The sequence below is a fragment of the Vulpes lagopus genome, chromosome 5, assembly GCF_018345385.1.
Source record: "Vulpes lagopus strain Blue_001 chromosome 5, ASM1834538v1, whole genome shotgun sequence".
Taxonomy (NCBI): Eukaryota; Metazoa; Chordata; class Mammalia; order Carnivora; family Canidae; genus Vulpes; species Vulpes lagopus.
The window spans coordinates 12,838,412-12,863,393 of record NC_054828.1 but is presented as its reverse complement, the minus strand read 5'-3'; the positions used below and the strand labels follow the sequence as shown (position 1 = coordinate 12,863,393).

At 50.3% G+C, this 24,982-nt stretch overlaps 1 protein-coding gene across 3 annotated transcripts; it reads left to right on the top strand.

The window, feature by feature from the left end:
- The first annotated feature begins 585 nt into the window (after nucleotides 1–585).
- Nucleotides 586–19,844, top strand: ISX (intestine specific homeobox). Of its 3 annotated transcripts, none has more exons than XM_041756384.1 (5): nucleotides 586–1,683; nucleotides 15,870–16,021; nucleotides 17,696–17,809; nucleotides 18,676–18,952; nucleotides 19,231–19,844. In XM_041756384.1, the coding sequence occupies exons 1-4, from the start codon at nucleotides 1,491–1,493 to the stop codon at nucleotides 18,913–18,915; spliced, it is 699 nt and encodes a 232-aa protein (XP_041612318.1). In that variant the 5' UTR covers nucleotides 586–1,490; the 3' UTR covers nucleotides 18,916–18,952; nucleotides 19,231–19,844. The 3 variants fall into 3 exon arrangements, with proteins under 3 accessions (XP_041612318.1, XP_041612319.1, XP_041612316.1); XM_041756385.1 differs by having other exon boundaries at nucleotides 18,676–18,958; nucleotides 19,237–19,844; XM_041756382.1 differs by having other exon boundaries at nucleotides 18,676–19,844.
- The last annotated feature ends 5,138 nt before the right edge of the window (nucleotides 19,845–24,982 follow it).

Genomic DNA, 24,982 nt, shown 5'->3' with positions numbered 1-24,982 from the left:
TTCTAGTGTCCCAGTGCATGTTCCCAATCTCTTCAGGGGCATCTGGTGCTCTTGTGCCAACTGGCAACTTGTCCGCAGCATGGCATCCTGGAGCCCCCACTGGAACATCCACTATGCCTCCTCGATCTGGGCCACAGTTTCCTCACATACGCCCTAAGAACTCAGAAGGCGCCCCTGCTCTGACATCTACAAGCCCAGGGAAGTGTGTCAGACGGTGACACCCAGCAGATTGCACCCTGGCCCAGCCACCACGCAACCCATGAACTCCCCTCACTGAGCAAACACGTTTTATTGGGCCGGGGGACACTTCCTGGCCAACCTGTTCCCATCCTCCCTCTTCCTGCTCCCACCGAGCCAGTTCCCTATCATGGCACCTCCCTGAGGCCCCCTTGCCCACCCTTCAGCTCCACTCTGCCCCCTGCCCCCTGTTCCCAACACCTGGATCCCTGGCCTTAAGGAGGGTGGAGAGTTCCTTTTCTTATCAACTCTTTTACTGCCCCCTCCTCCCTGATTACACAGTAATTGGGAACAGAATTCCCCGTAAGGACAGGTGGATGCCTTGTCAGCTCCCAGCCAACAGTTTACAGGGCAGACCGAGAAGGTCTCCTTGGTGCTGTCTCGGGAGACAGATCAGGGGCATACAAGCCTGGAAGAAGCAGAAAGGACACCAAAAGGAAGGGAGAGTCACCCTGGGTCAGGAGCCTCTGAGAGGCTTGTGAGGTGAGGCCAGGGAGACTGGAAGGCAGGCCAGAGACGCCGGCACTCGCCCAGCCCCGTCCCAGACAGCCAGCCTGTGGGGGTCCGGAGACCCCCAATCTAAGCCCACACCTGCCAGACCACAGAGGCCCAGGTGCTCCAGAAAGCCTACTCTGGAGTCTGGAAGCACCAGACCTAGAAGTCCAAGAGGGTTTCTGGGAACACCTTTCAAGCTGCAGAGTGGCCCGGATCTCAGCTGGCCCCGGGGGCCCAAGGGTGGCACTCGAGCCTTCCAGAGACTGTCCAGAGCCAGCAGGAAGGGGCCACAAGTGGAGAAAAGGCAAAAGTGGACGTCTCCTCTTCCTTCCAGCTCTTTGCCTTGTTCCCCACTGACAGCGACCTCAGGGGCCCCAGCATAGCCTGGGGATTTTGAAAGCGACCACGCAGGAGAGGACCCTTTGCAGCACAACTGAAACCAGCGGTGGCCATGGTGGCTTCCTTCCTGCAAGAGCTCTGAGCCCATGGGCATGGGAGACAGCATATTCCAGCTCTCCCAATGTGACCTGCCTCCTCCATCCCAGGAGTATCCCCGTGGAGACAGAGCTGTGCTTGGATAATTGGACATGAGGCTCTCCATGCTCCACCTCTGCTTGCCCTTTTGATTCCAGGATTTTCAGGGGAGGAAGTTCGCCACCCTCCACCAGCATCGCCCTGGGCGCACACAAGGTCCCCCTCTGCCCCTCCTCACAGCCACCCACGGAGGGCATCACGGCAAACCCTGCCCTCTGCAAGATATGGAGAGGAAATGCCCGGGGCACTGTGGGGCCCCCAAGAAGCTGGAGTTGTCCTTCTCCATCGAGGAGATCTTAAAGAGGCCCACTGAGAGCAGCCGCGTGGTCAAGACAGAAGGGGCAGGTGGACAGGACACTCGGCCAGCAGCAGGTGTAAGCTCCGGACTGGAGAGGCCCCCACAGGCCCAGCCCCAGGGTAAGTGTCTTCTGGTCATTTCTCTCCCACTCCTAGATCCCCAAGAGCCAGCTGGGCTCAGGCAGATAAAAAGCCGCTCCCTATCAATAGAAGGGAGGACCCCAAAATTCAAAGAGAGGTCAGGTGCTGGGCCAATAGCCTGAAGTACTTTTCTGTCTAGCCAGGACTGGGCTTTTTCAGATTCCAGACCCCAAGTTTCTGTCGGCGCAGATGCAGGGAGGCGGGTTCTTGTAAGCAGGCCACAACTCAGATGCCGGGTCCCATTTATTTACACAGCATTCCCGCTGGGTGGGTGCTAGCCTAGAGCCTCCTCTTTCATTTCAGTGGAAAGGCATGATTATCATAACCTGACAAATGAGGAAACTCACCTGTGAAAGAGAAGAGGTAGATTATGTGCCCAAGATACACAGCCCGTGATGGGAAGACCTGAGAGCAGGACCTGGCTCTGGCTGCCCCCCAAACCCCTGCTCAGCCCGACAAGGTCTTCTTCAGGAGCAGGGTTCAGCCTGCACGTCTCCTGGTGGCTGAAGCTTCGCCTGGGATCTGCCCACCCTGATCACCTTCCCAGGCCAACGGCCCACCCCGAGGCATATCCCCAAACACCAATGACAAGACAGATCTCAGAGCTCTCTTGAGAAGCAGTTTGAGGAAGGGCACCAAGGTGGACATGTGCACCTGCGGGGAGGCAGGAGTCCTGGGTGGCCCTCCCCGGCCTCCCCTGGGCTGCCGCGTGACCTCTGAAAGGTCTCTTTCTCTCCGGCCTCAGCGTCGCCTCAGGGAATGGGTTGAGTGAAGGAAGAGGAAGCAGTCAGGGAGGTCAGGAGGGTCTGCTGGTGCCTGGTTGTTAGGGAAACTGGAGAATTGTGGGGGTTTCTCAGTCTCTCCCCTTTCACCCCCTTTAATCCAAGGAAAGGCTGGAAAGGCAGCTCCAGGGTGCTCAGGATGTCTTCTCCTACCATTACTGAGCCCCACTACCTCCCCCAAGTTCAGTCTCCCAAGACAGGCTTGCACTCAGCTCCAGGCAAGGGGAAAATCCTGGAGGACTCCCTGTCCCTGGGTAGCTGGCAGGTTTCCCCTGCTGCTGAGTCTCTCATAGGAGAGGGTCCCCAGCTTCGCATCTAGAAGCTCACTAACACCTTACAGTGAATTGAATGAGCATTAGAAACAGTTCTGAGCGTCTAACCCGAGTCTCTCCTGCTGCAGCTACACAAAATCCATGACTGTCTTCCTCGTCCTAATGAGAGAGAAAGAGGGTTGGGGAGCGGGGAGAGGGAGAAAGAAGGAGGGAGAGAGGGAGAAGCCCAACCCCCCTACCAGAGCAGCTTCCCTTTCCCTAGCCTGACAAGGCTGATGACAAAAAGGGAGGCACTCGTTTGGAACCTGCCCCCCGAAGATGCTGGCAGGCTCACATCAGAAGTCCCGCTGAACCCAGAGCAGGTTTGCAGAAATAGCACCGGTCAGGGTGGGTGGTGCCCGGTGGCTCTTGTGGCACATCCCTGGCTGTTTCTCATGGAACTGCCATAGTCGTGAGCCCACCTTATGGATGATGCCCCCAAGAAGAGCATCACCTGCACACACCACGTGAATAGTTAGCACTAACATTGCACCCCGGTGACCTGCAACTGTCCACTCGAGGTTATTCCTGGATGCGGCTTAAATCTATACATCTCCCGTCACGCTGCATTCGAGCATTTCCAAAAGGCTAGTGAAGATCCCACTGGTGGTTTTCTACATGAGTTTGAGGACTACGCAGACAGAGCTTATTCGTGTCAAGAGTTCTGTAGTTATTCCTACACTAACTTGCTATTTCTGACACGCAAATAGTTATCCATTTACGGTCACGATGTGAGGCTTTCTTTTAAGATGGATTTATTTATCTGGGTAAAACAAAAAGCCTATTTGTGAAAATGCTAAGCAAATAATAATACGGATGGGACACCAACATGTTGGGAACTACAAGCCTAACGTGCAGACATGGCCCAAGAGCTGGAGTCTGTGAGACTCTGGGCAAGGAGGATGGGGAGCTGGATTCCAGAAATCCGGTCTCTGAGCCCCCATCTGGTACCACTAATTCACCGGAGGACCTCGGGCAAGCTGCTCCCCTCCCTGGGCCTCCATTTCCCCATCTGGAACATGAAAGAGCAGGACTAGAATGTTCCTAAGGTCCCTCCCAGCTCAGGGGTGCCGTGACCAATTCCACAACAAATCGGTGGCTGGAAAGCCTCAGTGGTATCAGTCATGGCCATTTTCTGGCAGAGGCTTCCTCCCTGCAGAGGGGAATGGAGGCTGTCCGAGCCAGGCAGGAGCAGGGTAGCCGGGAGCAGTGAGCAAGAGGGCTACTGGCCTCAGCAGTGTCCGCCTCTCCCCGCCTTCCTGGGGCCCCCCCATCCCCGCCCAGTGCTTGCTGCCCCTGCTAATGCCCCCTCCACGTCTCTGTCCTGCTTTCATCCCTCAGAGGATGGAAGGCAACAGGACCAGAAATGGTGTGTCCAGGACCCCCAACCCCAGAAATAAAAACAGAGAAATAAAGTTAACACTTGAAGGGCTTCGCAGAGTGGCTCACAGAAGGTGACTGGCAAGCATGACCTCTCTCTGTCCCCATCACCTGGACAGCTGGTAAACACAGAGAGCTCTTCAGGTTCAGCACCCAAGGGGCCCAGGAATCAGCATTCTAGCAAGCTCTCCCAAATGACTCTGATGTCGGTGGTCCAAGGACCACGCTTTGAGGAGGCTGAGGCCCAGGGAGGCAAAATGGCTTGTTCTGAGCTACAGGGCCAATACATGTGAGTGTGGGGCCAGCTCGCTCACCTGGGCCAGGGCCAGTGCTCTTCCTCCCTGGCTTCTCATGGCAGTGAGCCTCATCATCTCAGGCTTGGATCCTCCCACATCTCCAGTCAATGGAAAAATCCAAGCGGCCTACCTGCTTGAAATGATGCTAAGCCCAGCTGTCCACTCACTCCTGAGAGAGGCAGCCCCCTGAGGCTCAGGACCCTCTGAAGTCACAGGAGGTCCAATCACAAGGAAGCCAGACCCGGGGAAGAGAGAGGTCATTTGTGCCACCCATGGCCCCATGCAGGGAAATCGTGATGCCTGGGGCAAAAGGGAGGGCAAGGTGAGGAAGAGGCCACCCCAATGGCTTCTGATCTTTCTCTCTCTTTAAACGCCTCCAAACCTTTGCCCTTCCAAAGCCACTGCTCCTCCCCCTCCTGCTTCTAACTCCTTTTCCTCTTCTTTCTGCTCCCTTCACACACCTCTTCTTCTCCTGGTCCTGTTGTAGCAAATCACGGCACACTGAGTGGCTTAAAACAACAGAAGTTGATCCTTACAGTTCTGGAAGTCAGAAGTCCGAAGGAGCCCCTGGTGTTCCTCCTTCTCCTCTCTGTTCCCCGTCCTCCCTTCCCAACCACCCCATCTGGAACCCAGGGCAGTAGCACTGCCCAGCTACTGGCCCTGGGAATTGGGATTCCTGGCTGAGGCTGCAGCCAGACCCAAGGGTGTCTCGTTGCCTTGTGTGAGCAGCTCTGTCCCAGGGGCTCCCACCAGAGCAGACAGGAGTGGGGTGGAAGGGGGAGAGCTGAAAGCCTGGAGTCCCTTAGGATTAGTATGGCTTTGGTCTCTCTCTGCCTGGGCCCCTCTCTCAGTCCCTGCCGCCAGAGCCACAACCTTAAGAGACCATGGAGACGCTCCTACGGGGCACCTGCAGGCTCATTCTAGAATTGAGAACCTGGCTGAATCTTAAGCCCTGTGGGAGTATAAAACAGAACAAGGCTTGGTCCCAGCTTGCAAAAAGCATTGTCTTCCTGGGGTTTCCCCGCAAAAAGCAGAAGGAAAGGATTGGAGCACCAGGGGTTTATGTGGACGTGCAAGGACACCAGCACGGAGGTAGCAAAAGCATACAAAGAAGGGACACGTGATGAAGCCAGTGACCATGGTGGGGAAATTAAGCTTAAATCCTCTGAGAAATGGAGCAACTATACTCCCCAGAATTATCTGGACTTTTGAGCTCAGAAATACACATCATGGCAGTAAGAAGTTGATCTGAAGCATGGAAAGGTCTGAGGGACGCAAGCAGGGCATGGACAGCTTTACTCTAATGACAGGGCCCCGGAATATCAGAGCCACGGGGAGATCAGAGTAGACACACAAAACATTGGCTGTCATTTAAATTTGATCTATCCATTGTATTCCTCATCCAGGCATGCGACAAAGAATGACTAAAGTCTACTGAGTGGCAGGCATATCTACTGCTGCACAACGAACTATCCCCAGACTCGGTAGCTTAAAATAACCATAAACAATAATTGTCTCACTCAGAGTCTGTGGATCGGGAATTTGGGAGTGATTTCACTGAGAAGCTCTGGCGCAGGGTCCCTCATGGGATTGCAGGAAAGATGCCATCTGGGGCTGCAGCCACCTAAAGGCTGAGCCACAGTAAAGGACTGGCTTCTAAGGTGGTCACTCTATGGCTGTTGAGTTGGTGGCAGCTCAGTTGGCTGAGGAGGAGACCTCAGTTTCTCCCCATGCAGGGCCTCTGCACGTGCCACTAGAGTGTCCTTGCAAAGTGACAGTGGCTCTTCTCAGGGCGAGCAATCCGAGAGAGAGAGAGAGAGAGAGAGAGAGAGAGCAAAGTAGGAGCTGCATCCTTTTACGACCCAGCCTGAGAAACTTGATAGCAGCAGTCCATTGCATTCCATTTGCTCTGCACATCAACTGAGTTGGGTCCCATTAAAGGAGAAAAGAATCCCTAGGGAGGAAGTGTCCAAGAATTTGCAAACCTATCTCAAAGCCACCACAGGAGCTCAGTGGGGAGTGGGATGATGTAGGGAACAAAACACAAGCTCAGCCTCTGCCCTCACGTAGCTTCTAGTCTAGGAAGGGTGACAAATAGCCATCTGATAATCACAAGCGAAAGCAGAGACAGCTGTGGTGTCAGGAAGAAAGTGACATGGTACCAAGGGCCTATGCTGAGGGACGTCTGGTCTACCAGTGAAGGCTTCCAGAGAAGGTCATGGTTGAGCTGCAATCTGATGGTTGAGTGGGGGGAAATGTGGATTCTCCCCCACTCTTCCATGCAGAGGGAGCCCCAAGGGCAAGGACTTAGCAGGAGATGAGATGTTCAAGGGAGCAAGATGAGGTCTGAGAGCTAGAAAGGAGCCCAGCCATGCCGGGCCATCGAGGGCATGGTGAGGTTTCCTATTTTTGCTTTATATCCCAAAAGGAATGAAGAGCCATTGCAGGGTTTTAAGCAGGAAATGGCGCAATGACCCATATTAATGAGAACCCCTGGGCTCCAACTGATGAAAACCATCTTGGGTTAGCTGAAATAGAGAAGGAAATGTGTTGCCTTGGGGAACATTAAGAAGTAGTTTCTCAGACAGAGCTGAGAAGTAGTTTCTCAGAGAAGATGGCTGAGAGAATGAGGTATGTTTGGGCCCCGTCTGGAGTCTACTTCTTGCTGTTCCTCTTCTTCTCTCACACTATTCCATGCTGGGATGATGGTTTCTTATTTCAGGGCCCTTATAACTCTTCATAGGTCACCTTCAGCCTCCAGATGTGGAACTCTCTGTTTTTGTTTTGTCTGTTGATGTTGTTTAATCAATGGTGTGTTCCCAAAGAGGTCTGCTTCTGGGACGGTGGCAGTTGTTAACCCATTTGGGGCCAAAAGCAGCCCCTCCACTGTTTACAGGACCCTGTAGCTTTGCATACCTCTCATCTGAGCATTCTGCATCCCTGCACTTGGGCTGGCCACGAAGAGAACAGTTAAGTCCCTCTCAGTGCAGGGCAACTAAATACAGACACCCCCACCCCATTGCCTAGGGACAGCACAAAACATGTACCAGCTCCACCGCCGTGATGTCTGACTGTGCCCCTGCATTGCCACAAGTACAGACTGGAGAGGAATGGGGACAGGACGGAAAAGCCCGTGAAATCAGCCCCTTGCTGCCCTGTGCCAGTTCTCTGTGCTGCCCCCCTTCAGTAGGAGTCTCACCAGACCTATGCATGTTGTCACAAGAGTCACATTGTCACGACACAGATAGTACATAGAAACCTGACCACGTGCTCCCAGGATACAGGGGAGGGAATAGTGAACTGTGTTTGAGGTCTTCCAGGAAGGCTTCAGAAAGGCGGTGACCTCTGAGATGGAGTCACGCAGAGAAAAGGAGAGGACATGCCAGGCTGGAGAAAACATGGGCAGGAGGCCTGAGGGATTAAAAAAAAAAAAAAAAAAAAGAATATGCCTTTTGAGACACAAAGAAATCCAGCATGGCTAGAGTCTAAAAATCCCAGAGCCATGGTAGAGGGGAGGAGGGAAATAAGGAGACGGAAGGTCAAGTGAGCCAAGCCAAGAACTTTGGCCTTTATTTACACACATTGGCATCTTTAAAAACCTATGTTTAGGGGATTGGTGGGCTTCCCCAGGGATGCATGGCCAGAGCTCCATGGATGAAGGGGAGCTGAGCAAGTAGCACTCCGGGTGGGGGGCCCCCCACAAGCGTCAACAAAGGAGCTCCACCACTATCTGTATTGTGGGGCTCCCCACACAATTCCCTTTAAACAAAGGACACACCTGCTATTAAAAAAAGGAAAAAGATATACAAATGAAAAGTGCAGGGAAGTGAGTGTGTGTGTGTGTGTGTGTGTGTGTGTGCACATCGGCTGAGCTCCATAGATAAAAAGCAGTGATAAAAAGCATAGATAAAAAGCATAGATAAAGTGAGGCCATGCAAGGAGAAGATAACAATCCTCGCTCTGCTGAGAGAGCACTTACCTGGTGGCAGGTTGGCGAATCCTCTGCCAATGGGCTTCTCCGTGGTCTTCCCACAACTGTTTCCCTGAGGGATTTCTTTATTTTCATCTCTTCCCACCCTGGCTGTAGTCTCTTCACTGTTGTTTACTCACACAAATAATCCATGTATATTATAGAAAAATAGAAAACACAGATGCACAAAAAGAAGGTAAAAAGAAGTGTAGCTGTAACTCTACCGTCTCATCATCTAGAATTAACCACCATCAACACTTTGCAAGAAAGATACATAAGCACAAAAAGAAAAACTAAGGGAAATTTTTATTTTTACCAATACGGAGGCTGATAGTTCAAGCCAAAAGTGCTCATTATTTAAATTTATTACTTAAAAAAAAAATGGTTGTGCTTTTCCAGAGATTCACAACAGCCCTTGGAGAAAAGGAAACATTTGATTGGTTTGAGTTTTGACAGATGAGTAGGAGTTCACTAGACAAAAAAAGAAGACAGGCATTCCAGGCAGAGGGAGCAGTGAGTCCAAACACCTAGAGAATCAAAGGGCATGCCCAATTTGTGGAATCGAATCTAGAAGTCTTTGGGTGGGACTGAAACAATGGAAAAAGCGGTTGGGAAGAAAGCAGAGGATTCTGGAAGGGGAGGACTTGAAGAGCCTTGAATGCCATGCCAAGGAGTTTGCCTTGTATGCTGTGGACTCAAGAGAACTGTAGGAAGTCCATGACCAGACTGGAGAGAAGAGCCCAGCCCAGGTCTGCCCTACCCTGCGCCCTGCCCACATGTCCAGGCCGTGTCCCCAGCCTGCAGGAGGGCTCCACAGGGTGCCCCGGATCCCCTCCAGGCTGAACCCACTGCCTTCAAAAGGCAAGAACAAGGCCCATTTCCAGAGACTTCATCCAGTGGCAAAGCTCCCTGGGGCCTTTAGCTGAGCAGCCAGGGCCAATTAGCAGACCGCGGAGAAGGAGCAATCAGGGGAGGGAGCCGAGCGCAGAGAAACATCGGTTTATAATTAGGTGGCCTAATCACCTGTGTAAATTGTGTATTTCTTATGATCGATGTGCTAAATGGCTCAGGTTTAATTAAGTTCTGCTGACTCGTTCTCTTTGAAGACCCACTGAAGTGTGATTCACAGCTCACGCAATTAATAACAGGGAGAGGAGCAACTTGAAAGGGGTGGCAGTCCCTGCCACCTACCTGCACCCTCTCCCCGCCCACCCCCTGCCCTGCCCTGGTGCCCTAGGCCCACTGCAGTGGGTGGGCTGCACTGTGGCCACCGGCTCCTTGACTTCTCTGCCAAGAACCTGGTCACCAGATGCTGGGCCTGGACAGAGCTCAAGGACTTTCTCACTCCCTGTCCTGGGCTGGAAAAAGGGGATCCAGCACCCCCATCATCCTCTCCTCAGGGGCACCCAGGATATCCCAGTCCTTCCTGATGATCAAGAACTTTATCCAGTGCATGGCGCACTCCCACATTGAGCTCCTATTTCCAGCTTCTTATTGAATGAGTTTCCTTCTAGTTCCAAAATTCCACTGGCCAAGTGCCATCTTCTATCTTCTTCTCTGCTCCATATCCATCCATGCTGTTCTCTCTCACCTCCTTCATCCACTGTGGCTGTAACCTGTGTCTGCCATGCTGGTCCCTCCCGCTCCTTTCCTGGAGCAACCCCCTCCTGCAGGTGGTGGGAACACTGAAGAGCAGGCCTTCATCTTTCCTTAGCCAACCTCTCAGAAACTTCTCTTCCCATCCCACCCTGCCCTGTATACCTTGGGCAGGTCCACTCTGCTCCTAGTCAACACTCAGAGCTCCTGGGCCTGTCCCCAGCCACCAACAGAGAGGTGAACGTGGGCCAATCCACCCTCCTTCTTATTTGCCCTAAATTTCCCATTTCCCCAACGCCATCAGAGTTGACTCTATAGCTGATGGATCCTCTCTTTCCCAGAGATATGTGGGAATTACAGGAAATTGCAACACTGGGAGAAACTTAAAGTTAGACCCAGAGTAAGACTTTTCCATGAATCCAGTGCAGAAAACCTCTAAAGTAGCACTATCTACTAGAACTTTCTCCAGGGATGGAAATGTTCTGTACCTATGCTGGCCAATATGGTGGCCACTAGCCACATGTGGGTCATTGCACTATGGCTAGTATGACTGAGGAACTGAATTCTTATTTTATGTTATTTAAATAGCTACATGGATATGGATACTGCAAATCTAAGGAGCTAAATTTTTAACAAGTCCTACCTCTGATCCAAACCTTGTTTCCCTGAAGCCAGATCCAAGTCTATCCGTCTCCCCCGAAACTGCTCCTCTGGTTAGGTCTCATAAATCAAATTTCAGGAAGTCCCACTCACTGGGAGTGATCTCAGCTCCAGGACCCCTCTATCCCTACCACTCCTTTTTACAGTCCTCCAATTTGAGGCTATTCAGTCTAGAATAACATCCCAAAAAGGACTAGGGGACAGTGTTGACTATCTACACCCCAAGAACCCATAGTCAGTCTTGAGGGAGAAGCTTTGGCATTCTGAGTCCTACAGGCTGGTGGACTTGAGGCTCAGCCTCTATCTTTCTACCACTACAGATTTGGGGCATGTCTGTTTATTCCCTGGAGAAGTCACTATAGCCACTGGATACACACTTGCACACACACACATACACATTCATCGCCATTATTGTCATCATCACCACCACCACCATTACCATCACATCAGCATGACCATCATACCATCCTCATTACCACCACCACCACCACCATCATCATCATCATCATCATCATCATCATGATTATCTTATCTCCCAAAGACAAACATCTATCCTGAGAAGATGTAGCTCAGAACTGATATGAAAACATATTTTTCTAGCTGGCCTGTAATTTGCCAGGCAGCCCACTATCCAGGAAGTCAGAGGTCATTTATTATGTAGAGAAGACGTAGATCCTTTCCTTCTTCAGCCCACCTCCAAATCACAACCTCCGGTCCTGCCAGAAATACAGAAAGGCCATATACATCTTAACAGTTGCTTGCTTAGTTATACAAATGGGAACGTGGAAAAAATTATTCTATTAAGGACTCTATTCTTAGCCATGAACCCTTGTTTTCCCAAGTTTCCTTCTAGAGAATGGAGGAAGCACCCTCTTTTAGTCATCCTCTACAGTCTGTTTCTAATCCTCTGTTTTCCATGCTGCTTGCATTCCCGTGTTCTGGTTCTGGTTCTGTGTTCTTTGTACATAGCTCTGTACTCCCAGAAGAATCTTAACTCCATACACTCCTTGGCACCACAGTTTGCCCAGCCAACCTGGAATCTTCCATCCTGTGAATTTCTGTTTGCAATGTCTTATAAAGCTATGCAGTACTACTATCACCTAAAATGCTGACTTTGTGAATGAATGACTGCGATATTGTCAGCATGGCTTTTCCGTTTTTGTACTCCTGCTGACAGGCCCTCAGTGCCTACCCAATGCTGGGCACAGAGGACATATTCCATAAGACTCAGTGACGGATTGGCATTGCCATCTGTTTCTGCATCAATTCTGATTGGCTTCAGTTCTACCCCTAAACACACCACTAGTTCTAAAATAGAATAAATATGTTTTCTCAAAAAATTTAAAAAGAAAGTAAACTTGAGGAGGGAAAGGGGGTAGGGAAGGAGAGAGATCAGTTCCGATCCGGTGGTTCACAGTCCAGGAGCTTGCTCTGGTGGGTGATAATGTTTGAGCCCTCACTGTCTGTGACTCCAATGAAGCTCCCAAGAGTCAGTGAAATGAGCCCATGTAATTTGAGGGAATCAAAAATTATTAACAACAAGCTTGAGGGGTCACAGGGAGGGGTGAGGCTAAAGGCAGACTCTGAGATGCCATTTCTAACACAGAGGCCACTGGGCTTGATTAATCCGAGATGCAGGAGCAGTTTCAGCAGAAACCTCCCCTCCCTGGCCTTCACCAAGCAAACTGGATCCCCAGGCAGATCCGGGGCAAGGTGTTTTAAGCCATTCAGCTCCACCCGAAAAGAGAATTTCAGTATATCAGGGTATATTTGGTCTGTTCTCCCCTATTCCACAGGTGGGGAGACTGAGGCCCAGAACATAAATGAAATGTGACCCACGTTGTAGAATTCAGGAACAGAGCTCAGGTCTCTCAACGTCCACTTCAGTGGGTTCCTTCTAGCAAATGATAGCCGAATGGAAAGCAAGTGCATACACGCACACACATGTGCACACAACACACATGTGTGCACACACATCACACACATGCACATACACCATACACACCACACATGCATGCACATACACATGCTCTTCAGTTGTTAAACCATCAAAAGTGAAATCCATTCTTTACCCAGTGTCTACTCCAATTGTATGCTTGTAGCAGTTTTAACTCTTATTTGGGGGGAGAGGAGAAAGTAAGCTGGGTGGGAGAAAGGACATCTTAGCAGGATCTCAGATCCACATCCTCTTTCCTAGTCATCCCATCTAACCTATGACATCTGACATCAGTCCCCCAAAGTGAAGGGGACTTGGGGAGAGGGTTTGTATTTCTCCTACAATTTCTAAAATTATATCAGGTAGATTTACTCTTCTGACTTCCCTGGCCCTTCTCCAGAACAGCTGTCTCAAAGCCCTTCTTCATCCCTCCTGCCCTAACCCCTCCACCTCCCTCACTCTCTGCTGGAGACCTGGTCCGGCTAACCTGCCCCAAGACTCACATGATATCCTCACCTGTGTAGGGAGCATCACTGCAGTCACCCCATCTGGTGCCCTTCCAGAGCCCTCTCTCCTTGGTCTTCAGACATGTTCCAGGCAACTCTCTGAAACTTTCCCAGCCTTCTCCTTCCCTTCTAGCACCTTCTCAAGATATGAGTCCTTCTCCTACTGCCTCCACTTCTCCCCAACCACTCACACCTCAATCCATATTAATTCAATGTATATTTGTCAGAGTCTCTACAAGGTATCAGATGCCACATTGGGTGTATTTTGGGTAATGCAAACACAAGTCCTCATTCCTTGGCTTCTGCCATCATAATTCTGCCCAAGGAGTCTTCCTGTGGTCCTCAGTGTCCACCTAAATACCAAATTCCTGACCACATGCCTCAAATCCATCTTGGAACAAGGCAAAGCTAAATATACATGTGTGCATGTGTGCATGTGTGCAGGCCAAGGCCAGGGTCCAGCACCACACCTGGAACGTAATAGGTATTTGATAAACACACTAATATTTTCTGACTTTTCTTTCTCTTCACCCTCTCTTGTTTTTAATTCTATGTGCACTCTTTCCTTTCCAAATCTCCCTTCCCCTGTGTTTACTTGGGTACTGCTTGTGTCTGAGCTTCCTCTGGCTCAGGTCAGGTTTTCCAGAAAACAGACTGATAGAGATTTGCTGGAGAACATTTACTGGGGGTTTTTCATGATGTTATTATGTCTTTTCTGTTTTAGTCCCAGAACCATACACTCCCTCTCCAGCTTGCAACTCCCATTCTTCCTCCACGTGCCCAGCATACCTTTACAGACTTGTCTGCAGTTGCTGCCTCTGCTTTGCCACATCCCTCCTCCCACCACTGTCCACTGAGCCCTCACTGCCTATTCCGTGGGACCACTATGACCATCCTCTGTCCCTGTTATAACGAATCTATCCCTAACATGGACACAGCTGAGCCTCTTTCTCGAGATAGTTTCTTCATCAGGTGTCCTCCTTTTCCTCCTACCTCAAGGACCTGCCTGTCATGGCCTCTTTTGCTGATTTATCTTGGCTCCCTTATGGGCTGCTGAGCCTCTACTCAGTGGAAGGGCCCCCCACTCTTCTCCACATGCACTTCCTGCCTGAATGATCCCAGCCATTCCCAGACTCCCAAAGCCAAATATATAATGACCCTCTTCAAATTTGAGCCACAGTCCCAATACCCACTTTGAGCTCAAACATATATTTATCTGCCTATTAAAGAGCTTTTTTTTTTGAATACCCAATAGGCGTCTCAAAGTTAATGTGTCCTAGTAAAATAGCTGATTCCCCTTCATACACACACAATGCGTAGACCTGGCTTCATGGGCACAGGTGTGACCAGTGTAGTTGCCCACAGTACTGCACACAGATGGAGACCTGGCACTTGGGGTTTAATGTTTATGGTCATCTCAAAGTTCTTAATAATTTAACATGTAAATCTGTGGGGTTTTTTTAAAGATTTTATTTATTTATTCATCAGAGACAATGACAGAAGCAGAAACATAGGCAGAGGGAGAAGCAGGCTCCCTGCAGGGAGCCCAATGCGAGACTCAATCCCAGGATCACCCCCTGAGCTGAAGATAGATACTCAACCACTAAGCCATCCAGGTGCCCTGGATCTGTGGGGGTTTTGTTGTTGTTGTTGTTGTTGTTGTTTTTTAGATCTGTGTTTTTTAAGTGAGGTTCAGTGGGCCTAGGAAGCAAGCACCAGGACCCTGGAGCCTTGACTCAATGCTCAGTGCCCCTCTTACCATCTCTCTGCTTCTCTGGGATGGGCTCGAGGCCACTTGTTTCTCCATCCCTACCCAGTGAACACTGCCTCCTCCATCCTGTGTGACTCTGGGGATGGGATAGGTGTCAGGGTATGTATGGGAGGAGGGTCGTGGTCAGGTACATGCATCCTCGTACCAAGACAAAGTATGGTATCTCTCCCTGTGAGAGTCCACAGTCACCCTGTTAGTATCCCTGTGCCCAAGGGAGCATGACCTTACACAGTAAATTTTAAAAACTAAGCAAACAACAACAACACAAAAACACACTGCCAGGTTGAGAGACTGCAGAAGAACAGAAATAGATTTTTTTCCTACTTTTTTGAACAAGAGAACCCACATTTTCATTTTGCATTAGGCCCCAGAGATGATGTAGCCAGCCCTGAGTGGACGCAAGTCTGGACAATTGGACTGGAAACAGGTTGTAAGGGACTGACTGCTGGGAAATTCAGTCTTTACTTTGTAGGCCAAGACTGGCAAGATTTTCCTGTAAAGGGCCAGATGGTAATTATTTTAGGCTTTGCAGGCCATATGGTCTCTGTTGCAACTACTCAAAGCTGCTTGCAAAAGCAGCCATAGACAATATATAAACCAACAGGAGGGCTGCGTTCCAATAAAACTTTATTTATAAAAACAAACAGTAGGCCAGATTTGACCCTCTGACTATAGTTTGCCATGTCCTGTTGTAGACAAAGGAGAGTCATTGAAGGCATCTGAGCTGCAAAAAGGACAGGCACAGGAGTTTCTAGAAAGTTATCCTGACCTCACTGTTCAGGATGGATTGGAGGAGTCAACCTAGGGTGACCTGGTTTTGCAATATGTTGCAAGACTCTCAACAAAGGAGCCAGTGGCCAAGATTCTGTAGTGGGCAGTTAAACCAGGTAACACAAAAGCGTCATCAGGGTGCCAAACCACAGATCAGTAACCCACCTTGAACCTTCTGCCATCCAGAGGAAAGAAAGAGCAAGAGGAGGGTCCGAACCACCTTCACCACAGAGCAGCTGCATGAGCTGGAGAAGATCTTCCACTTCACCCACTACCCAGATGTCCACATCCGCAACCAGCTGGCAGCCAGGATCAACCTCCCAGAAGCTCGGGTGCAGGTACAGCAGTCCCCACCCTCAGCCCCCAACCTCAAGGCGTGGGGGCCATGGGTGAGACCCCACATATCATGGACCCTCTAGGACTGCCCCAACTGGAATTTCCCATTGCCTTTATCCCTTGAATACAGTCATATTTGCCAAAGATTATTTCCAGAAAATGAGGTCACCATAGTTACAAGATGGTTTCTCTCTCTGGGAGGTGGAAATGAAGCAGGGGGGCATCAGTGATGGCCGTTGGTATCGGCTTCCTGCCTTCCCTCCCCACCTGGCTATAGCTCACCCTGCAGCCTCATTCACAAAATAAGTGTTGACAATCTACACCAGTGATCATCAAAGACCAGTGGTCTTTTCCTGTAAAAGGCCAGATGGTAATTATGTTGGGCTTTGTGAGGCCATACGGTCACTGTCTAAAACTTTATCGAGGAACTCTACGATTTGAATTTTGTATAATTTGCATGTGTCACAAATATTCTTCTTCTTTTTATCTTTTCCCCAACCTTTTAGAAATGTGAAAGCCATTCTTAGCTCATGAGCCATCCAAAAACAGGTAGGAAGGCCAGATTCGTCCTGCAGTCTTTAGTTTGCCAACCCCTGATCCAGATCTCATGGGCATCACTTTGAAAACAGTATAGAGAAGGAAAGGACCATCCATGGTCAGACACCTGATTTAAGTACCAGCTGCCTCATCTAGAGGCTGTCATTTCTTCACCTTGGAGTGTCTGTGGCTTCTTCTGTGGTTAGAGATACAGTAGCCCCTTGTCAGTCACCAAGGGTATGTATGTCCCACCTCTCTGCACACCCCTAATTTTGCAAGTATCATTCTAGCAAATCCAAATCCAATGGTTGCGCTGTTGGCTGGCTCTAGAACACTTCTCTACATCACTATTTTTTTTTCAATCAAATATATGGAAATATGATGGACTCATTCCAAATTCAAAAGCTGAGCCAGGGCCCATGTCAACATTTTACACTTGATTTTATCCCAACCTACTTTTCTTCTGGCTAAGGACCACCCATGTTGTAGACATCCCCCTTTCTCCTCCCATTTAGAATCAGTCAGGAGCTAAGTGAATAGCACCTGCATCTGCTGTAAAGCTGCCTCGGCAGAAAGGCCAAATACAAATGCCCACATGTCAGGGACAGCCAGGGCACCCGTGAATACAGAGAGCTGCCAATATTCAACCTATAGATGCCAAGGGGCCCACTGGGGCTGCAAGCCGGTGGAACTGCCAGCAGGAAACAGCCCACGATGAGTTTTATTTCATCTGCACAGTGTTTTAAGCCTCAAAGCATTCACATAAAAATCGAGATTTCCGCCTTAGATATTGGATGGGCCTGTAATGCCAGGCTCACATTTCTGCATAATGACTGCTAGCTGAAGCCAAGAAGCTGTGCCCTTCGGGCTCTGTTCACCACAGACCCCGCCATTCCTGCTTATAGGGCATCCAGCTGCTCCGCTCGTGCGTGAGCCCCCAGCCGCACAGGCACTGAAGGTCCTGATGCCTGGTGCCCTCTCAGAGGGCAGACCTCCAAGGAAAATCCTGATGCCATGGAGCTTTCTCAACTGTAAAGTGCCAGTCCCTGGGGGAAGCAGCGATATTAAGCTTAGGGGGAAGGTAATGGATGGAGAAAGGCCTTGCTACAGATCTACATCCTCTCTCTCGCCCATCCCAGATCTGGTTCCAGAACCAGCGTGCCAAGTGGCGGAAGCAGAAGATTGGCAGCCTTGGAGCTTCACAGCTGCTGAGTGAGGCCGGCTTGGCCCTGGCCACAAACCTGGACGTGGCCGTGAGTAGCTGAGGCTCTAAGTGGGGCTGGGGGACACTGTCTGCAAACATCCCACCCAGACCCAGAAGTGAGGAACCCCAGGGGCTCTGTGTGCAGTAAAGAGTACAAGGGAAACTCTTCCAGAAAGAGCATGGCCGAGGGTGCTCTGGATGTCAGTGGGACCCGCCACAAGTCGTTGTCCCACTCCATCCCCATGTCCTCATCCACTGAGGGACAATCCCGGTGCCTCTCCTTCCTCCGGGGACTGGCTTGTATTATTGTGCAGGACTTCACAGTCTGAGGAACAGGCAGGCGGGGAGTAAGGGGCAGCGCACAGAGTTTGGGCAGATAGGCTCGGAGTCAGACTGCCCGGATTCGAAGCCCACCTGCGCACTTAGCAGCAGTGTGGCCTGTCAGAGTCACGTCACCCCTCAGAGGACAGTAGTAGTTCAATGAGGGTGGAAATTGCTGAGACATGAAAAAGCTTAGCACTTAGGAAGTGCGCCCCGAGCATGAGCTGTCTGTGGGGTCCACACATATGGGAGGGCCAGACGCAAACCAGCAGGGACACAGCAGCATGCAACATGGGCAGGCCCATGCTTAGAGGTGTGTGCGTGCCCGCAGTGACACTATCAGGGAGGATTTCTTTCTTTATTCATTTTTTGCTAATGCAGAAACTGGGCACCAAGAAGCAAAGTGACTGTTTCACATCAAGCAAGTCCTGTAAATGCCAGGTTTCGGACCAGGTTTCCCGGACCCCAGGGCACACATCTCTCCCCCAACATGGTCCATGCCCAAATCCTGGGGGGAAAGGTTGGGAAGCCTCAGGACAGCCCCAGGTGAAGCTTAGGACTCACTTGTCTCTTCTGACTTTCCTCTTGTGACAGGGCCCCATGCTGCCGCCCTCTGCTCCACCCCGGCTGGCCCTTCCCACCAGGTGTTACCCACCAGCTCCAGGCCAGCCCGCCTCTGCCTGGTTCCCCGGCCAGATAACCCTCCTGCCAGGCCACCTGTGGGAGACACAGCCTCTCCTAGGCTCTCTCATTCAGCAGACCTGCATCCCTGCACTGTGCTGCCTTCCACCTGCGAACCCCAAATGGGGCAGCCCCTGTGCCACCTCCACATAGGGATGGAATAACCTCTCGCCAATGGAGCCGCTCCCCTCTCCAGGTGAAAAGGAGGGCAGGAGGGTGCCCGGGACTCTAGGGGAATCAATCTCAGCACCCAAAGATGGCCCACAGCCTGGGAAGCTCCCTGAGCACACCCCGGGGGGAAGGTTGCATTGCACTCAGAGCAAAGTGAGCAATAGGGGGGAGCTCTCATCGCTCTTCCCAAGTGGTCCTCCGGTCTCAGAAGACAGAGGCTGCATGAGATCCCGAGATGAGCTCTGGAACAAGGAGGGCATCATCTTCACTCATGATTCCTCTAACTCGCTGTGTGACCTCCAGCTCGTTACTCATCGTCTCTGGACCTCATCTACAACACAGGCAGTTGGACAAGGAGACTTCTGAGGACCCTTCTGGCTCTTCTTCAGTGAGGTGAACTGTGGTGAGAACAGGGGATTAGAGGAGGCCCAGGAGGGGTTGTCTGGTCATTCTGATACATTTATTGAGCACCTACTGAATAATCTATAAACGGAACTAGATCAAGACACGAATAATCGAGTCTCGCCCCCAGGAGCTCAGTCCAGGTTGGCCCAAGGGGTCACGCTGAGCTTCCCCTACAAGCAGAACACGCGCTCAGTGACCTTGCAGTTGGCCCATGCCTAACAAATTCTGTATGGCTTTGATGTGAATGTGCAAAGTGGAAGATAAATATAGGGAAAGTTGGTTTTTTGTTTGTTTGTTTTTTAATTTAAGACAGAACATTGTATCTTTGGTTATCCTGCTGGACTGGGGAGGGATGTTGTATTTCCAGTCTGAATAAAGACTATGAGAGTAAGCTCTTTTCAGAGTTTATTTTCCAGGACTAGTGCAAGGAGCCAGCTGGAAGGCCAGACTCCCTCCCTTGGGATTGGCCCTGGGGAGCCTGAGGACTCTGCTGTTTCCTTGTAGTGAGACCTTGGACAAATCACATGCCCAGTGTGAGCCTCAGTTTCCACTTCTGTAAAACTATGGTAGTAAGCCCCATCCTGCCTGCCTCGAGAGCAATGGGGAGGCTCTAAAAGGGAGTGGCAGTGCTGCCCCAAGTGTGAGGTCCAAGCCCATTGGGCATGGTGGTGTCTCCAGATCCCACTAGGACAGGGCTGCTTTGGGTCCCAGGTCTGGAATATGCCACTCCTACCTCCAGGGAGGCCACCTCCAAGCTTCCCTTCAGCCTGAGCACTGCCCAGAGACACCCTGCTGTGGGGGATAGGGCCTGCTCCTCCTCACTGGGCCTGCTGGGCTGAGCTCTGTGCCACAAATCACAAGTTTGGGCAATCTGTCCCAAATTCCAGAACCTCTGCAATCTGGCCCTGTCCCCGCTGCAGCCAGGAGTTGGACGGGGAGCCTGCCCTCCCTCTGATCTACTGTAGAAGCTTGCCACCCCGTCACGCTGGCCTGAGCTTTCTCATTTGTGAACCGAGGGCAGCCACGCCAGCTCCAGCCTCAGCCACGCACCCTGCCAGAATCAGACTACGGCCCACAAACGTGACCGGGCTTGGCAACCTTACAAGTGCCAAATCACTCAGAGCCCAGGAGTGTTACGCTGACACCTAGTCTCCAGCAAGCTCTAGGTGAAAGGAGAGGGCTAAGGGCTGGGGGAGCCAAACAGCCCATCAACAGGGGGTAGGGCTAGGAAAGTGCTCCTACAAACACCAGGTCCCTGGCTGGAGGGGAGGGACACCTGCTTCCCTGAAAGCATCCACTGGGGGCGCCTCAGGCGTGACCCCTCCGCTGCTCACCCCCCCCCCCTCCCCCGCGCTGCACCACCTCATCCCATCCCCTGCTGGAGTTCACTCCATACCCTCTGCAGCAGCAACCCCTCTCACGATGGGAATGCCCCTGTTTCTTCTCTCTGGCTCCCAGCCCATTTCTCAGGAGCAGGAGAAGAAGTCGACAGCCCCCCTACATCTGCAGGGTCATGAAGCCCTGGGCCAGGCAGGGCACTCTCCTTTTAGACCCCTTGCAGCCATTTCTCAGGCCCTGGTGGACATGAGGATCAGGGACAAGATTGCAGATGCCTCTTCAAGATGGAACAGAAAGGCAGAGATATGCTCCGTACTAGGCTCCTCCTGTAAGGTTGGGTTCTCCAAAGAAAAAGAACTGTATGTATATATATATTTTTTCCTTAGTATGAGGAATTGGCCTTCATAGTTATGGAGGCTGAGAAGCCCCATGATCTGCAGTGGGAGAGCCAAAGACCCAGGAGACAGTGGATGGCAAAAGCTCCAGTCGGAATCCGGAGGCAGGAGTAGACCAAAGTCCCAGGTCGGAGACAGGCAGAGAGCCATTCTCCTTTCCTCCCTTTGGTCCATTCAGGCCTCATGTTCACTCACACAGGGTAGAGCAATCTGCTTTATTCAGCCTACCGTTCAAACGTTAATCGCACCCAGAAACATCTCTCAGCTGCACCCATTATATCACTTAGCCAAATATCTGGTCACCCCATGACCCCAGTCAAGTTGATATAAAATTAACCATCACGATTCGCATCCCCTTTCCCAGTCACATATTCTCCTTCCCCTAGAATCCTCTAGAAAAAGGGTTTCTTGTCAACCATAAGAAGTTCAGGTGACCAGAACGTCTCAAGTTCAATACAGATTTAAAGTTGATTTGGGGGGAGCAACTCTTCCTCCCTAAGGATTTATATTTTCCCCATAAGAACTATTTTATTCGCTTACCTTATATCTGTGGTGCAAAGGAATCACCTTTTATTATTATTATTATTATTATTATTATTATTATTACTATTATTATTCATGAGAGACACAGAGAGAGAGAGGCAGAGATACAGGCAGAGGGAGAAGCAGGCTCCCTGCAGGGTCCCAGGACCCCGGGATCACCACCTGAGCCAAAGGCAGACCCTCAACCGCTGACCCACTGAGGTGCCCCCAAAGGAATCACTTTAGAATCCATACCAGCTGTGTGACTTTGGGCTAGTGATGTGCCCCCTCTGTCGAACAGCTTCTGGTCTTTCAGGGTTTCTGTGACAATTAAATGAGTTAGTACAGCTCAGCACATGGCAAGTGTAGAGAAAAAAGCCATACTCCCAACTCTCCCTTCCACTTCTTTCTACTTCTGATCTTGAGCAACTATTCTGACCCCAGACTCTATGCTAGGAGTTTTTTTGTTGGTGGTGGGTTTTTGTTTTTGTTTTTGTTTCGAGAGAGAGAGAGAGAGAGAGAAAGAGAGAGAGAGCATGGGGTTGGGGTGTGGGGCAGAATGAGAGGGAGAAACAGACCCTTAAGCAGATTCTACCCCCAACACAGTGCTCTGCAAGGGGCTTGATCTCATACCCTGAGATCATGACCTGAGCTGAGTCAGTCAGTTAACTGGCTGAGCCACGCAGGCACCCCTCTCCTAGGAGTTCTTAAACCAATGTCCCAGAGGCCAAAGTACTCTCAAAAGAACACGCAAAATTGTGTCCTTCTGTCTGTTTATTCTTCCCAGGGAAAGGGTCCATTGCTTTCATCAGCTTTTCAAAGAGCACTCTGCAGCTAAAAATAATCCTAATAAAGAATCCTTGTCAGACATCCCTGAGTCAGATCCTGACAGGCTCATGTGTCTAGCTGTGTGGACTAGAAGCTTGAGAAAAGTTAAAGGATACCTTTTTAAAGTAACATCGTACATATGAATATAAAATGAACAAGTGCCAAAGCTTTATTTAACTCTCAGATGAGGGAGCCAGTAAGACGGCCCAGCATCTCCAAGGATAGCTGAGAGAAGGGACATGGGTACCTAGGCCTTCAGGAAGGCTGAAATGAATGACAAATCGAGGCACAGCGCGCCCATCGCCACCAGGACAGAATCAATTGCATCTCCACCAGACACAATTAATTTGCATTTCTGTGGACAAGAAGGCTTTGCATTAATGCCAGTTAAAAAAAAAAAAAACTGCAATTTAAAGAGTTGAATGGGAGCTCGAGCAGAGGGAGGGGCACTGATACACCCAAGACTGTGCTAGACTGAACACCTAGTAAACTTTTCATGCCTTTTTCAGAGTATTTCGTGATTCTTCCTCACCTAAAGGCCCTGGATCTCTGCATCTCCCCTTCCTCAATTATTAAATCGACGAGATAACAAACCTGCCTCGGAAGACAGCTGCGGGATTAGAGTAGATGACGTTTGTAGTGTCCTGCACTTGTAAAACACTTTACAAATGCAGGGAATTATTTCGTATTGCTTTGCAAGGTCCTCTAGAACTCGAATTTAAATGTGTCAAGTTTAAACATCTATATCTAGAAGCTGTTTAGGAAGATGGTAACATTTCTGTAATATCTATTGACCTTTTACAGTTCAATTCGTAAGAAGGCTAAACAAGCCTTGGAAAATAAGCAAAGAGTGGAAATAAGAAATTCACAGGGAAGAAAAACATACAAATAGATACTAAACATATAAAAATACACTTAACCTCATCCATAATTTAAAAATGCAAATAAAACAGTAAGGAAATACATTTTTTTCCCTTTCAGATTAGCAAATGCTTAGCATCAATAAGGGGTTGATATACACACTCGCTCTCACACATAAGGAAATGCTAATTAGGAAATCATTTTGGAAGATGAGTTGACAAACATTAATATTCTAAATGCAAATCTCTTTGACCTATGATCATATTTGCAAGAACTCATCTGATAAATACACATGGGTATAAATACCATATATAAGAATGTTCGCCAAGGCTTTGTGATAACAAAAACCGGAAACCACCCACGCAGGAGACTGGCTGAGCTGATTACAGTATATTCATCCAGCTATTAAAAATAATGAGAGAAATTGAAATGCACCTCGTGGGAAATTGTCATTAGATACGTCATTAAGTGGAAAAAGCAAGCTGCAGACGGGCATTATGATCTCATTTGAGTATGAGAAGGATAACGATGTCCTGATATATAAAAACATCACCCTTATGCGGACAATTTCTGCATACATTGGCTTTCGGTCCACAACAAATCACTCCAAAACTCGGTTGCTTGAAACAGCGATTTCTTTGGCTCATGTCTCTGGCTTGACCAGTTCTTCATGGGGTCTGGGCTGACTGGGCTCATCTCTTCCGGGGCTTTGCACACATGTGTGGGGTCAGCTGGCCAGCGGGCGGTGGTCTGGGACAGCCTCAGTCACAGGCAGGTCTGGGTCCAGCACGCGGTCAGCTGGGTGACAGGGTGACCAGGCCATGGGTCTCTCCCTGGGCTTCCATACAGTGGTCACAGGATCCAAGGCTCTTGGGGTTTGGGCTCAGAACCCACAGGTCACTTCTGCTGCATTCTACTAGTCAAGTTAAGGCACAAGACCAGCCCAGATTTAAGAGGTGGAAAACAGACTCCTCTTGACAGGAAGAGCTGCAAAGTGTGTGGCCACGTCCACAACCCACCACGACCCCCGAACGGCCATCTCATCAGACTTCTTCCCTGCGTTCTCTTGGCACCTCCTCCTGAACGTGTAATAGGTACCTCAAGCTTCAAGTGTCAAACTGAACTCTATTTCCACCCAGCCCACACCTGCTTTTTTCTTGGCCTTCCTCTTCTCGGCACTGGTGACAGCTTTCCACTAGTCCCCCAGCCCAGGGTCCTGAGAGTTCTCTTGACCGCTGTCTTTCCTCGTGGAGCCAGTGAATCCAGCGTCGGCCCCCCCTCCTTGATGCCAGCGACGGGCATCTCCCCACTGCCTCCCTGTGTTCGCCCACCCACACCTGGGCTCCACTCTCCACTCGGCATCCAGTGATCCTGGGACAACGTGAGTCAGCTCACGACTCTCAAAACCCTCAAGTCCTTTCCTGTCTTACTCGGAAAAAAGTCAAAGTCCTTCCTGGGGCCGACATGAAAGGAGGTCCTGCCTCCTGCCTCTTTCCCAGTGTTCTCTGTCCTCACCACCCTGGCCTCCTACCAGCTGCTGCTGCCCCAGGGCTTTAGTGCTCGCTGTCACTCTGCCTGAATCTCCTTCTCCAGCTATTGGCCTGGCTCCCTCCCTTCCTCACAAAGCACCCACAGATCTACCTGCGCCTGACCACCCTAGCTACAATAGCACACATACACATCCTCTCGCCATGTAGCCC